General features: G+C 48.8%; 1 protein-coding gene across 1 annotated transcript; it reads right to left on the reverse strand.

Moving 5' to 3' along the window:
* Positions 1–1,017: 1,017 nt before the first annotated feature.
* Positions 1,018–13,436, reverse strand: LOC110565565 (cytochrome b-c1 complex subunit 1, mitochondrial). Its single transcript, XM_021663265.2, has 13 exons — positions 13,280–13,436; positions 12,908–13,048; positions 8,861–8,947; positions 6,911–7,040; positions 6,031–6,229; positions 5,444–5,523; positions 3,533–3,648; positions 3,207–3,350; positions 2,917–3,077; positions 2,711–2,796; positions 2,020–2,108; positions 1,645–1,720; positions 1,018–1,201 (listed from the first exon to the last, which is right to left on the reverse strand). Exons 1-13 carry the CDS (start codon positions 13,346–13,348, stop codon positions 1,137–1,139), a joined length of 1,443 nt encoding a protein of 480 aa, XP_021518940.1. The 5' UTR covers positions 13,349–13,436; the 3' UTR covers positions 1,018–1,136.
* Positions 13,437–14,947: the final 1,511 nt, after the last annotated feature.

Below are 14,947 nucleotides of genomic sequence, written 5' to 3' on the forward strand. Positions count from 1 at the left end.
GCAATACATAAGGACTCGTCCCCTGGCCTGCTCCATCTCCACACAAACCCAGGGTTGGACCCATCTGAGTTGTGTTAGCAGCAGTTTCCTTCCAGATGGTCACACAGAAGGATGACCTGCCCTAACAACTCACAGCCTAAGAGCCAAGGCTCGTTGGCTACTTTCACCAGAGGGTGTTGGGAAGACTTCTGAATAGCCCGTCTCAACAAACTGTCCAGAATCTTGCTCACTAATTCAAAATGCTCAGGCCTCCTCAGGGATCTCATAGAAGCCTGGGGAGTACAGGAACTGAGGCACACCAGCCCACACTTTTCCCAGAGGGGTAGCAGAAGGAAAAAGCAGCTCGGAGTTTCCTTAGGTGAGGGTTAGGTCCTGGCTGCCTCTAGAAAATGGGGAAGGGATCTCTAGGACAACTCAGGACTTGCCTAGGACAGACCTAGAGGAGGGAGTGGGCTTGGGCCCCACTGAGCTCAGGGCTATTCTTGGAGCCTGAGTCAGCGGCAAATAGCGGCAAAGGATTCTTGCCTTGCCTGTCCAGACAGCAGTTTGAAAGCAAATCAGAACATTGTGCCCCAGGCTATCCTCTCTATAACCCACAGTAAACAGAAGCAGCTTCCTCTGGGACACTAGTGGCCCCTCCTAGTCCATCCCAGCAAACAGAGGGCACCCAGGGTGGCTCTGTACAGTCTTCAGTGAAGGGTTTCCCACATAAGCTCCTAGTTTCCACACTGGGACCTCAAAAGGGCACAGGCTGGGCCTGTAGTTTCCACGAACTCCCACATCCCATTCCTGGGACAGGCTCACTGAGGAATGTCCCCATGTAGCTGAGTGGAAACATCTGGGCAAACTCCCTACAAGCATCAAAGGCTTCCGGCCTCTGGTGCAGCCTCCATGCTTGCCCCTGGCTGAGGACACAAGAGACTAGGGGAAGGCGGAAGGATTCAGAGGCTGTAGAATGTGAGGGAAGTCTTTGCTGCCAATGGATTCCATGCCAATAGTAAAGAAAGGACAACACAATTCTCAATAGGACTTTATTGGTGGTAACTGGCTGCAAGCGTCTAAGCAGGAGTGGTGTTTGTGGCAGGGACCCCCAGTCCCTGGCCCCACCCTCTTGCCTGCCTGCACAGACTTCTTGCCTAGAAGCGCAGCCAGAACATGCCGCTACGGATCCGGTTGTAGTCTGAGAGCTGCTCAATGGGGCCTGTGGGGATAGGGTGGGGAGTCAGGGTGGAGTGCCTGGCCTGCACAGGGACACCTGGCCCTGCGCCACTCCCAGCTCAGAGTGGCTGCCCAGAGCAGCACAAGACAGGCTTTGAGTGAAAGAGGAAGAGCGCATTCCCCAGGGTGCAGAGCCTGTCCTTTCACGCTCTGGCCCTGGCAGCCCCACCCCACATGCAGGGTACCTGTTACCTGGTGGGCTGGGGGGGGGAGCATGGGGGTATTAATGGAAGTAGCTTGGCAGGGAGTCGGGGAACCGTTTGGACATGTTTTCTGAAAAAGAACTCCCTGGCAGCCGGGTTACTGGAGAGAGCCTCAACTTCCTCCTCGAAGTGTAAGCTGGGAATGGGGGAACAGGGGCGGGAGGGGAGGCCAAGAGAATGGCCTGGAGAGAGTGACCACGGGCAGGCCTTCCAGACTACTTACCATATCCAGCCACTGCTGGACACTGGTCATAAAAGTACTTGGAGCAAATGTCCCGCAGCATGTGAGCATCCACCTCCTGTAGGGGGAAGCAGAGAGAACCGCGAATGACAGCCACTGGGCACTCCCAGCCCGACTTTCTTGAGTCGGACCACACCTTCTGGAGCTGTTCCTCTACCCCAAAGGGTGCCTAGCGGGGTTCTCCCCATGTCCCCCAACATCAGGACCTCTATGATTAACCCCACCCCTGCAAGTGGCAGCTGCCTTGGATAACAGACATGTTTATGGGAGCATTTTTTGTTATATCAGATTTCAACTCCAACGCTGCAGAGGCCCACTAGCCTACGGCTCCAGACTCTCTTCCAGGATTCCAATTACCGCAATCCGGCTCTCCCACTCAGCCAGAGGGATGCGGCGGCCATAAGTCAGGAGGCTGCGACCAATGTCTTCACACACTGGGGTGGTGCCTTCAAGGGAAGAGGAAAAGTTTAAAGGTCTGCACAGTCCAATCCTGAACCCACAAAGACTCTAGGACCAGGCTCTGGCCCCAGATTACAACCTTTATTTCCATAGCAACCTGCTACAACAACAGTAGTGGCCTACTGACCTGGGCTACCTCCATTTGTACCTGAAGCTCCAAATACCTGCATATGGGATGGCAAGGTAGGTGTGGCCTTAAAGTCTTCTTTTCCTCCCTCTCCTATTCTCCTTCTGTTTTCTTTTAAGGCAAAACCTTGCTTTGTAGCCTTTGCTGGCCTAGAATTTGCTATGTAGACCAAGATAGCCTCTCTAAAGATCTGCTTGCCTCTGTCTCCAGAGTGCTGGGATAAAGGCATGTGCCGCCTTGCCCAGCCTCTCTTTTTAAGACATGGTCTCATGTACTATCCTCAGGCCCTGAACTATGTAGCTAAGGATAAACATGAACTCCTAATCTTCCTGGCTTATCTCCCAAATTCAGGAACTGTAAATGTGAAATACCATACATGGCCAAGGTTCTCCTTTCTAACCCTGGCCACACTATAGCTTGAGTCACTGTGGTCACTCCTCTCTCCAGGGAGGCAGGACTCACCATCCAGATGAGATACTAAGGCATTCCTGAGGATGTTTTTGCCCCGAATCACCTCACTCTCTGTAGCGCTGGTGCATAGGCGCATCCTAAAGCAGGTGGGAGTTTGAAATGATGGTCATTCTGGGAGACAGGGTGTTGTCCCTTAGCCTCCTACTATCCTGGCCAAACACCCCCATCTCACGAAGCAATACTGAGCTGACACTCACCACTGGCCTTGCAGGAAGAAGATCATGTCATCAATGTTCATTCTATCACAGACAAAGTGTGCACCCAGCAACCCAGTATCAGAGTAAGAGATGTTGAAGGTCTGAAAACTCTGGCAAAGCTTGTTAGTTACAGCCACGGAAGCCAGTGGGCTGGACAGGTGCTGCCAGAAACAAGGATCAAAAGTACCCCTCATATCTGTGGCACATAACCTAAGCTTCACAGCTCTTCAGACAACCCAGCACCCTCTCCTCCCTGAGGGCAAGTAGCCATGCCTGTTCCTGGCACTTACCACTCCACCACCGTAAGTGCAGTCATAGTGGCCTATGATGGCATTGGCCACTTGGAGGGCCACATTGTCTGGGTTATCCCAGGCAGGTCCTTCTACTGCAATGGCCACATGGGCCAAAGGCAGGGCATCATCGCGATGGCGGATCTGAAAGAATACATGTCAAGGCTGAGAGGCAACCAGACCTCCTGGGCAAACAGAAAGGATGGGAGATGCTGGACCTCTGGTCAATTCCCAAGGACAAAGACACCACAAAGACAACCATACACGCAAGGGTCCTCCCAGACGTCCCCAGCTCAGAACACCAACCCCGCAACCAGGCAGCACACCTCACTGCCAGTGAAGCGACACGGAGATAGAACAGGTACGGCATCTTCTTCATACTCCCGAGAGATGCTGCTGAAGTACTTCTGGGCGAGGTCGAGCAGCTGCCCGTGTTCCAACCCTGTGGGGAACAGAGTGCTGTTAGTGGCTGCCCAGAGTCCAGGCACTGGTGAGAGGAAATCAGAGAGAAGCAGGACTTCCACGTCCTGTCTCAGTGAAAACATGCCATTAGAACAGGTTGAGGGAAAAGGAGGATCCACTGACAGAGCTGTCTCAAAGACAAGATAGACTCCACAGAGCAAAAGAGCAGAGATGGCTCAGCAGTTAAGAACACTTGTTCTTGCAGACCAGGGACTGGTTCCTAACACCCACATGGCAGTTTACAACCATCTGTAACTCCAGTTCTAGATCTGATGCCCTCTTCTGACCTCTGTGAACACCAGGCACATGTGGTACACAGACATACAGGCAGGCAAGACACTCATACACATAAATAAATCTTTTAGAAATTATATTTGCGTGGTTAGAGCTCTTGCTTTAGGTCCAATCTCAGCACCACAAATAAGAGTGGGGCTGAAGAGAAGGCACAGCAGTTAAGTGTCTTCCTGTTCTTCCAGAGGACCTGAGTCCAGGTCCCAGCACCAACGTCAGGGAGCTCAGAACTCCAAGTAACTCACTCCAGGGGAGCTAACCACCTTCTGGCCTCCACGAGCACCCTCATGCCTGTGGCATACAGACATACACAGTCACATACATAAAAAGCAGGGAAAGGCAGCTGCTGCCAAATCTGATGACTTTGAGTTTGCTCTCTGAGACCCACATGGTAGAAGGAAAGAACCAACTCTCACAAGTTGTCCTTGGACGTCCACACGCAATCCACACACCACACACACACACACAAACACACACACATAAATATAATAGAAAAGTAAATAAGAAAAATGGACAAAAAAGGCAATGGTCCGTCATATGACACAAGTACTGATTCTCACCCCAGATGCGTCATCTCACCTGCATGAGGGAACTGGCATGCCCTGAGCCCAGGGCTACATGGCTGCTTTGTCCTTCCCTCAAGCTCTATCACACAGACATGGCTGATGGCCCTGAAGGAGGTGCTCCTGCAGGCCATGATTCACCCTGGAGCCTGGACAGCTGAGGCTGAGTACAAGTAACATCACCCATGCCTTAGAGCAGGACTCTGTGCCAGATGCCTTGTCTCCTTCAGAAGCCCGAGGGCACACCTTGACAGGTGAGCACCATGAGAGACAGCCTGCCCTAACCCTGCTAAGACTCCCCCTGCTCCTGCTGTCTCCCACTGGGTCCCTGTCACACTGTCCTAATTAGCCTGCCTTCCTCTAACCCCATCCAGCAGCAGAGCAAGCCTTAGAGTAATAGCAGGCCACCTTTCCCTTAGCCTGCGTTCCCCACTGACAACTACCACCTTTTAGAAATTTGTTTGAGTGACATGTGCTCTCCACATACCTCTAACTATAAGCTCCCACTAAAACTTCTGCTGTAATTCTGTGCCTCTCTTCTAAGGTGGTCCCAGTCACTATCACATGCATATTATCACACAGGCAGTATCTCTGGTACCCACTGGCAAGGCTCTAAAGAATAAGCCCATGTGTCTTCCACTGGCCCACAAACAGGGTATTCTAGGCCTAGGTGAGGTCTAGGCAGGAGCTGGCAGCCAAACTGAGGCACACACTACAGTAGGAACAGCCTTGTGTGGCCAGGTCCAGTGGTAGCAGCAAAATGGGCTCCTGTTCCATCCTAAAGCATAGAAGAATCACATACCTCAACGTCAGGACAAGAACAGAGTCCCCTGGAGTCCTCTGGTCAGAACCAGAGGACCGAGGCATGGATAAGCAAGGTGTGGGTCACCTGTCCAGGGCTTCAGCAAGCCCATCACTCACCTCCAGCTGCAGCCAGCACCATTCGAGGAGCTTTATAATGCCTCTTGAGGTAGTCGGTCAAGTCTGCACGTGACAGCCTCCTGTAAGACATGCAGCCAGGTCAACTCCTCTTACTCCACAGCAGGCTGAGTCACACAAAATGTAGCTGACAAGAGGCAAGGTGTCTCTGAAGAGCAGGCTTTAACACACCCCTCTCAATCCCTTCCCTGTCACCTATCTCAGACGACCCAGAGGGCAACACACCGAGGGAGGTGTGAGCAGATGCTGGGCTTTGACGGGGGGGGGACAACAGGTTCCTGCTGCTGCACACTCCTCATGGCACACTCCCCACCAGAGGACAAAGTGGTATGCAGAAGGACACCTCAATGTTCTGTTCGCTTCCCTAGACTGTCAGGACATGCAAAGAAAGTTGTCCTAAACAGAGTCCAAGATTCAAGTGAAGGGCCCAGAGCTAACAAGACCATAGAACAATTCAATTCAAAATGGTAAAATTAGAAAACCAAATAACACAGGCAGCAGACAGCCTGAAGAGTATGTGGCTGATGGGGGCGTGTATTATTTCACAGTCTCAACCAGCTCTCTCTCACCTGACGTTCTCACTGGGTCCCTCTACAGCCTGGGCTAGAGGTGTGCCCTGGAATGCTGTGGCATGCAGGTAATCGAAGACCACATTCTGCATAGACGCATCATTTTCCTGCATCTCCCGCAGGATCACGTCTCGTTCCTTCTCAATCTGCGAGTCTTCCAGACTGCAGTTCTGTACAATATCTGCCAGGAGCTCCACAGCTGGACATGGGAAGGATGTGTTAACAGAGAGGTGGTGCACACCCCTAATTCTAGCATTCAGGAAGCCAGGGTAGGAGGATTACTTAGGGCTCAAGGACAGCCAGGGCTACACAGTGAGTTCAAAGCCAACTTGGGCTACATAATGGGATGCTGTCTCAAAAACTTTAGAGCTGACTCAGTGAATAAGGGCATTTACCATCAGCCTAATGATCGGAGTTTGAGTGCCAGAACCCACACGGCAGAAAGGACTCCTTCAAGTTACCCTCTGACCAAAAACATACACCTCCACACACATATACAATTTAAAGGTTTAAAAAATGACTTATTTACAGATAATGACAGCATGAAATCTCTAAGCCTCAGTGGTTAAGAGCACTGTCTGCTCTTCCAAAGGACCTGTGTTCAATTCCCAGCATCCACATGGCAGCTTACAACTGTCTGTAATGCCAATTTCAAGAGATCTTTACACTAATGAACATAAATTAAAATCAAATAATTTTTTAGAAATCCCTAAGCCTGGCATTTCCCACTGTTGTATACGTTTGAATTAGGTGCTTTGTAACAGGGCCAGAGCCCCATGGCTAAGTCTGGCTCTATGGAAAGTCCTGCAGCTCTAGGGAGCCTGACTTCTGCATTCCTGAACACCTGCCCTCTGTGCTCACGCCTTCCTGCAGCTGTTACCTTTTGGCAGATCGTTGGCCAGCGCCTTGATGAGATAAGCAGTGTGCTCCCGAGTGCTGTAGGCATTAAGATGTGCCCCCATACTCTCTACCTCCTTCTCCAAGGCACTGCCAGGCCGATTCTTTGTTCCCTGGAATAAGATACCAAGAGGACCAATCAGAGGCTGAAAAGATAGCTCAAAGGTTAACAGTACTTGCTGCTCTTGCTGAGGATCTAGGTTCAATTCCCAGCACCCATATATTAGCCCAGAACCATCTATAACCCCAGCCAAGAGATCAAATAGGTAAATACATGGTACATATTAAAAAAAGAAAAAAGGAAAAAAAAAAAAAGAACACTAACCAGGAGTCACTGAGTACAGGATCCTGCCTTCAAAGGTTGAAACCCCAGCACATACCTCCCCCAGCAGTCTGTATGCATGTATCACATCATGTAGGCCCTCAGCTGAGTGAGAGCAGCACCGGCCAAAGGATGGAGACCATCAGTGACAGGAGAACAGTATGGTTGCAGCAAGTGTTGCCTAATAACCAGAGTTCACCCAAAAGCCTAACTTTTCCAGTACCCCATGTCTCCTTACTGACAGCCATGGTTCAAGTGACTTGTTCTCCCACCCAGAGTATTCACTCATGTATGTTAGCAGCCACTTCTGTGCATGTAAGGCATGTAACTGTCTCATGGTGCTACCTCAGGGCACACACACTCAAATGTACAATGCACACACACCTGCAACTGGCATGGTGGCACATGCCTTTAATCCCAGCACTCAGGGAGGTAGAGGCAGGCAGATGACTTTTGAGTTGGAGGACAACCAGTTCTACACAGAGAAACCCTGTCTCAGAAAAACCAAAAACCAAACCAAATAAAAAACCAAAAACCAAACAACAAAAAACCCACACCTGTGTAAGTATCTGTGACAACATAAGTGGCTGGGTCGTTCATTCTGGCTCTACATCCCACCCACACCACAGACTTGCCTCCATTTTTGTGTTATTGTTTTTAGAGACAGGGTTTCTCTGTGTAGCCCTGGCTGTCCTGGACTAACTTTGTAGACCAGGCTACCCTCAAACTCACATCGACCTGCCTTCCTCTGTCTCCCTGAGTGCTGGGATTAAAGGTGCACCACCACGCCCAGTAACTTGCCTCAATTTTTTTGCCACTTACAAACAAATGTATGTAACCTACTAGTATGATGTATGTAACCTACTAGTGTGTGACATTACAAGCAAGAAAACATGGCCATGCCTGCAAACCTGTTATTTAATGTACATGCATACATGTGCAAGTTCATTAAGTTCCTATGTACAAAGGCATGCGACAAGCCTAGTGTGATCGTTAGTCTTAACCATCACCTTGACAAAACCTAGAATCACTGGGTAGTCTTTATTTCTATGTGCACTGATGCTTTGTCTACATGTATGTCTGTGTGAGGGTACTGGATCCTCTGTAACTAGAGTTACAGATAGTTGTAAGTCGCCATGTAGGTATTGGGAATTGAACTGGGTCCTCTGGAAGAGCAACCAGTGCTCTTAAGCTCTGAGTCATCTCTCCAACCCTCCCTGGAGAGATTCAGGGATTATCTAATCAGGTTGGTCTGTGGCCATCACCATTCTCTAGGGAGCATAGCAGCAAGCAAGCAGTATCCTTCGTCTAATCCTTTCTGCTCTTGACTGTGGACGTGATGTGATTAGCTGTTCCAAGTCTCTGCCACTGTCTTTCCCTCCTGTGAAAGACTGCAACCTGGGGGTGGAGGTGGGACCTCACACAGGGCTCATCAGATAAGCACTCACTCAGAAAAAAAAAAACAAAAAAACTTGCTCCTTCTACGAAGGAAGGAGGGTAGACAAAGATTATGCCCTAAAAGATTCACAATCAGGAAACTAACTTTTCAAACTTTGGCCTTCTGGATAGGTGCCCTAATCTGCAGGAAAACATGGACTTCACAAGACTTACCTTGAAAGCCATATGTTCCAAAAAGTATCCTGCTCCATTGTTCTTCTCAGTCTCATAACGGCTGCCAGCATCAAGCCACACCCCCACCTGGACAAGAAACCACCAAATCAGCCTAGTTCCCAGTCCCAGAACACCCTGAGTAACTCAGCATGGGTTTCCTGTAAGTCCTCAGAGTTGGTATGCTCCATTAAGAACCTGACAATCAGAGAGACAGGAGGGCCCACAGACAGGGAAGGTACCGAGTGACTTATCACACTGCCTCACCTCTTACCTGCCCTATTCCCTCATGGGTTATCAGAAACAGCCAAGAACATTTTTGGTGTTTATCTTTGAGACACTGTCATGCTCTGAAGCCTAACTGGCCTTGAAAGCACAGAAATTCCCCCTGCTGTATTCTCAGCTGTGCCCATTTATTTGGCTCCATAAACTGTAATTTTTAGGTAATTCTATTTTTTTCTATACATGAAGCCTATCATTTGCAGACAGCAGTTTATTTTCTACATTCTAAGAATCATACGCAAGCTAAGTGAGATATCTGTCACACATCTGTAATTCCAGCATTCTGGAAGGCAGAAAAGAGCTCAAGGCTAGCCTGTGCAACATAGTAAAACCCGGTCTCAAAAAAGACAAAATTTTACCCCTTTGCCTTTGTTCTGATGATTTTATTCTTTCATCAGGGGAGGAAGCTATTGGCTTAAATATTTTGCATTTCATCATTTTAAAGTGGTATTGAAGCAGATTCAGAGCCAGCCTGGTCTGCACAGCAAGTTCTAGGCCAGTCAGGATCACATAGTGAGACCCTGTCTCAAAAGCAAAGAGAAGGTAACTTTCACAGCGAGACCCTGGAATGGTTCAGTAACTTTTCGACACGTATCACACCACGTTGCTAGGCTGGTCCTGAACTTCCGGGTTGAAGCAATCTTCATTGACCTCTCAAATGCCTGGGACAATAGGTACATGCCACTGTGCCTGTCTTTATTAACACTTAATAATTTTTCAGTAGTGGGGATTAAATGAAAAGCCTTATGAATTATAAGCAATTACTTTACCACTGATGCACATCTCCAGACAGACCTAAAATAAATTTTAGGTTCTTATATGGAATATACTAAGTACCAGGTGTCCTCCTACCACCCAATTGTCTTTTTAAACACAGATGTTCTGAATAGGTGCACACTGAGTAGAGGTACCTGTGGAGAACCCTTGGAGCTAGAGTTATAGTCATTTGTGAGCCACCTGACGTGGAGGCTAGGAACAGAACTTGAGTCTTCCGCAAAAGCAGTACAAGTTTTTAATCACCATCCTTTCTGCCACCCCTTCCACCATGCTCCAGAATAAGAATCTTAATATTCCTTTCAATTTTTGACGCAGGGTCTCATTATGTAGCTCTGGCTGGCCTTGAATTCAGGTCCACCTTCTTCTACCTACAGTGTACACATCTTAATATTCTTTTTGTGAGAGGGTGTCATATAGCTCGGACTGGCCTTGGAATTCATTCTGTAGCTGAAGATGGCCTTGAATTCTGGATCCTCCTACCCTCACCCCTCAAGTAACAGAATTACAGGCATGCAAGAATGATAAACAGCCTCCTCCTGTGCTGAGAAACATACTACTTACCCACACAGTCCAGCTTTTTATTATTTAGTCACTTAAGTTTTTCACATGCTTTGCAAACAGATGTTGATACACCATTCTGTATGCATTTTACTTTGTGTGTGCACCTATGTGTAGGTGCAGGAGCCTGTGGGCAAATGGTGGCCAGAAGGACACCATATCCTTCAAAGCTGGAGTTGCAGGCTTTTGCAGGACTCCCAGCTCATCACCTGGGTGCTGGAATAATACTCCTGTTCTCATCATTGTACAGTCAGTGTCTTTAACCACTGAGCCATCTTTCTAGCCCCAAAAATTCACCTTAATCTATCTAATCCACAGCATCCTTTGACTTGTAGCTAACAAAGCACAATCATAGCGTCTCAGAGTCTGTGGAATACAACAGGATTTACTAAGCTTTATTAGTGGGTTCTGAGGCTGTTCTGCGTAGCAAGGAAATTACCTTCCACCATGTCATGTGTTTAGTAATAATTTATATCACAGGACACTGTTCCTGGAAAATTGACAGACTCAGCCAACAAAAACAAATAGCTCTAGCCAGGCAGTGGTGGCACACACCTCCAAGCACAACATCTGGGAGGCAGAGGCAGGCAGACCTCTGTAAGCTTGAGGCCAGCCTGGTCTACAAAGTGAGTGCCAGGGCAGCCTGGGCTACACAGAGAAAACCTGTCTTGAAAAACAACACTTTAGCCCTACTAAATGTGTTGGGAGGATTGACTCTTGGGAGTTTTCTCAAACACCTAGTAAAGATTTCAATCTTTGACTCTATTTTGAGGGTTCTTGACTTCTACATTTACTGTTTTACGTTTGTGAGTGCTTTGTCTGCATGTATGTACACATTACGATGTATGTGCCTAGTGCCTGTGGAGGTCAAAAAAAGAGAGCAGAATCCCGTGGGACTGGAGTTATAGATGGGTGTGAGCCAGTGTGGGTGCTCAGAATCAAACCCAGGTCTTCTGAAAGAGCACAAGAACTATAAACCAGAGTCAATTCTCCAGCCAAATTTGCAATTTTAAATAAAATATGTTGTGTGTGTGTGTGTGTGTGTGTGTGTATTCCAAATGTATGCATATACACAGGGAGACTAGAAGTGGGGTAGGCCAGAAGGTGTCAGATCTCCTGGAGCTAGAGTTACAGGTGCTTGGAAGCGGGAACTGAAAGCTGGTCCTCTGCAAGAGCAGCCAGCCCTCATAACCACAGAGCAATCCATCAGACTCCAGATTTGCAACTATTTTGGGGTAATCATCGAATTCACTGTAGTCTTCAAAAGCATGTTTGTTCCTTCCTTCAGTGCTGTGTATCAAGCTCAGGGCTTTACACTCCGTAGGCAAAGGCTCCATCTCAGGTACATTCCCAGTCTTCCAGAGGCATTTATTTCTTGTATGTATATGTTTGTGCGTGTGTGTGTGTGTGTGTCCACCATACAAACTTCTATGGAGGGTGGAGGAAATTGCATGTTTTCCCTTATTACTCTCCACCTTGGTTTGTTTTCTGAGTTTTTTGTTTCTTTGTTTTTTAAGATTTTTATTTTGAGCTAGGCATTGGAGGTGCATGCCTTTAATCCCAGAGTTTAGGAGGCAGGAGCAGGCAGATCTGAGTTGGAGGCCAGCCTGGTCTGCAGAGTTCCAGGCCAGCCAAGGCTACAAAGAGAAACCCTGTCTTGAAAAAATGGGGAGGGAGGGGGGAGAACTTTATTTTTAAATATGTGTATGTGGGATGGTGAGGTGGTGAAGAGGTTAAGAGCTCTGGCTGCTCTTCCACAGGACCCAGGTTCAATTCCCAGTAACCAATAGCTGACAGCCACCTGTAACTCCAGTTCCAGGGGATCTGATGTCCTCTTCATGGCTCTGTGGGCATCATGTACACACATGGTATGGATAAACCACTCATACAATGAAAAATAAAAATCAGACAAGACTCACTAGTCTCCACCCTCCTCAGTAGCGGTTAAACCCAAATCACCACATTAGGGATCCATAATTTAGGTCCTCGTGCTTTGGTCACAAGCTCTTTACTCACTGAGCTATCTTCCTGGCCCTGGAGAGGCATTTCTTGCAGTGCATTTCTGGTTTAGCCTACAGATTACATAGCCTAGGTGGGAAGTCTAGTAGATCTGGATGCCATTCTGTAAACCACCTGAAGTCTCAGTCTCTCTGTGTCTGTCTGTCTGTCTTCATTGAAAGACAATAGTCTCTTTTCTCTTGCGGGTGGAAAAAGAAGCTGGAAAAGAATTTAGCCCGGTGCTGGTTACGTAAGCATCGTAATGCTGGCTGGCCGGCTGCCGCTGTGAAGTTAAGGCAGGGTTGAAGTCAGGTACAGCGACAAACACGGCAGTAAGCCAGTCTCCACCCAACACATAGAAGACTGGAGCCCAAGGTCACATCCCAGCCTGGGAAAACACAGCGGGCCCCATCTAGAGGGCTGGCGACCACTCACCGTGCAGGTAGGATGCTCGGACTTCTCCGAGGCCACACGCAGCCCGTTGTCCAACACGCTAACCTGTGTCTCCGGCAGGCTCTGGAGGGCCTGGGCGAAGGTTGCTGCACCCCGCAAGGCAGGTGGCCTCAGCAGGGCCGGCTAACGGAAGAAAGCGACCACAGTAAGAACTGCTCTCTAAGCCTCCTGCAGCGGGACCCCGGCTCTCACGCCCAAGCCCGAGAACATACCCATCCCCGCCCTCCACCGTGACCTTCCCACGGCCTGACCCCGCGACCTCTCCACTCCGACCCGCCACTGCTAACAGCCTGCTCCTCATTTGTGTGAAGATGCCCTGAGCCCTGCAGCCCAACGTCCTCGCCGCCACCTCACCGAGCGGCGGGTGCGAAGCAACACTTGCGTCCCGGAACAGGCCGCCCGGCAAACTGCGGACGCCGCCATCTTCTGACTCCCGTCAGCCTAAAGCCGCGCCACGCATGCGCGGAACCGGGAAGGCGGAGTCTGAGGCGCAGGCGCCGTAAGGCAGACTTGGCGCTCGGTCGCCCCCTGGCGGGCGCCAGGTCCGTCCATGAGATTTAATCGCCGGTTTCGGTCTTTGGTTGGTCCACGCGCCTCTGAGAGCTTCCGTCTGTCGGACTGTCCAGCAGCCGGCCGCCAGCGCTCCGACCGGGGAGACGGTGTGCACTGTTTCTGTCCAACTGCAGGAGCGCGGAATGCACCGCACGCCCACAGCAGCGAGAGGCCTGGGGCGCAGCGCGCGCTTCTCAAGCCCAAGGGTTGAAGCACCTGCCTGTTTGTGCTGCCCCAGGGGGACTGCAGTTAGTTTAAAAGAATAAAATATGTGTTTAAATGGTTGACCTGAAAGACGTTTAATAATACACTACCAAAGTAGTATTGAAGTCAGCACTTGGGAAATGAAGGCACAGAGGAATCCGGAGTTCAAGGACATCCTCCCCCGCACAAGGTCGACACTGGTTGTGTAAGACCGCCTCTCCAAAATGTAAAAAAAAAAGTGTGAATGAAAAAAAGGAACAATGTAAAGGTTAGTTTGTGAAATAGGAATCCTTTTTTGGAAAACAAATACTAAACAACAACAACAAAAAAGTCTTTATTTGTTATCTTTTCAAAATGTTCAGACAAAAGGTACTTAGTATTATTGAGATTTTGTGGACCAAAATTATAATTTCGAGAGGAAAATAAAGTGAAACAGAAAATTCTAAATTGCAGGATCTGGTAGCAAAAACCTTTAATCCCAGTACTCAAGAGGCAGGGGCAAATAGATCTTTTGAGCTCCAAGCTAGCCTGGTATACATTAATAGCGAGCCAAAGTTACATTGTGAGAGCCTGTCTCAGATAAAAAAACAAACAAGCAAACAGACACAAACCTGAGTTACCTGCTTTCTTTTCTTTCAGAGACAGGGTCTTGCATAGCCCAAGCTGGCCTCAAATTCACTTTGTAGCCAAGGATGACCCTGAACATGCGATCCTCCTATCTCCCCTTCCCAAGTACTAAGATCACAGGCAAGTGCCACCACCTGATTTCCATGCTGTTGAGGAGGAAAGCCAGGCACTCAGGAGCGCTAGGCAAACACTACCCACTGAGCAACATCGTTAGACCTCTTTTAGCTTTTTGAAAATGTTAACTGTTAATTTAAAAGTATTTTTATTTTCTGTTATTTGTGCGTGTGCACACGATGTCTGCACGTGTGTGGGTGTCCCCACATGTTCAAAGGTCAGAGGGCAACTTCAAGGAGTCAGTCCTCCTTTGACCTTTACCTAGACTCCAGGGGGCAAATCCAGGTCACCAGGCGCGTGTGGGAAGCACCTTTGCTGCTGCCATTCTGTAAGCAGCTTTGTGCTTAGAGAACTGCTGAGAGCAGATGATGGTGTAGAGAGCCGTCCTGTAGTCCGCGAGCACAAGTGAGCTGTTTGCTTTATTGACCTTTTGAATTAATACAGCTCATCTATTAATGTTAATGGGCCGTTATTAGTTCATTATTAACTAAAGTCCATAGTTTGCACAGATTTCCTCCAGGGTTT

The sequence above is a fragment of the Meriones unguiculatus genome, chromosome 6 (assembly GCF_030254825.1).
Source record: "Meriones unguiculatus strain TT.TT164.6M chromosome 6, Bangor_MerUng_6.1, whole genome shotgun sequence".
Lineage (NCBI taxonomy): Eukaryota > Metazoa > Chordata > Mammalia > Rodentia > Muridae > Meriones > Meriones unguiculatus.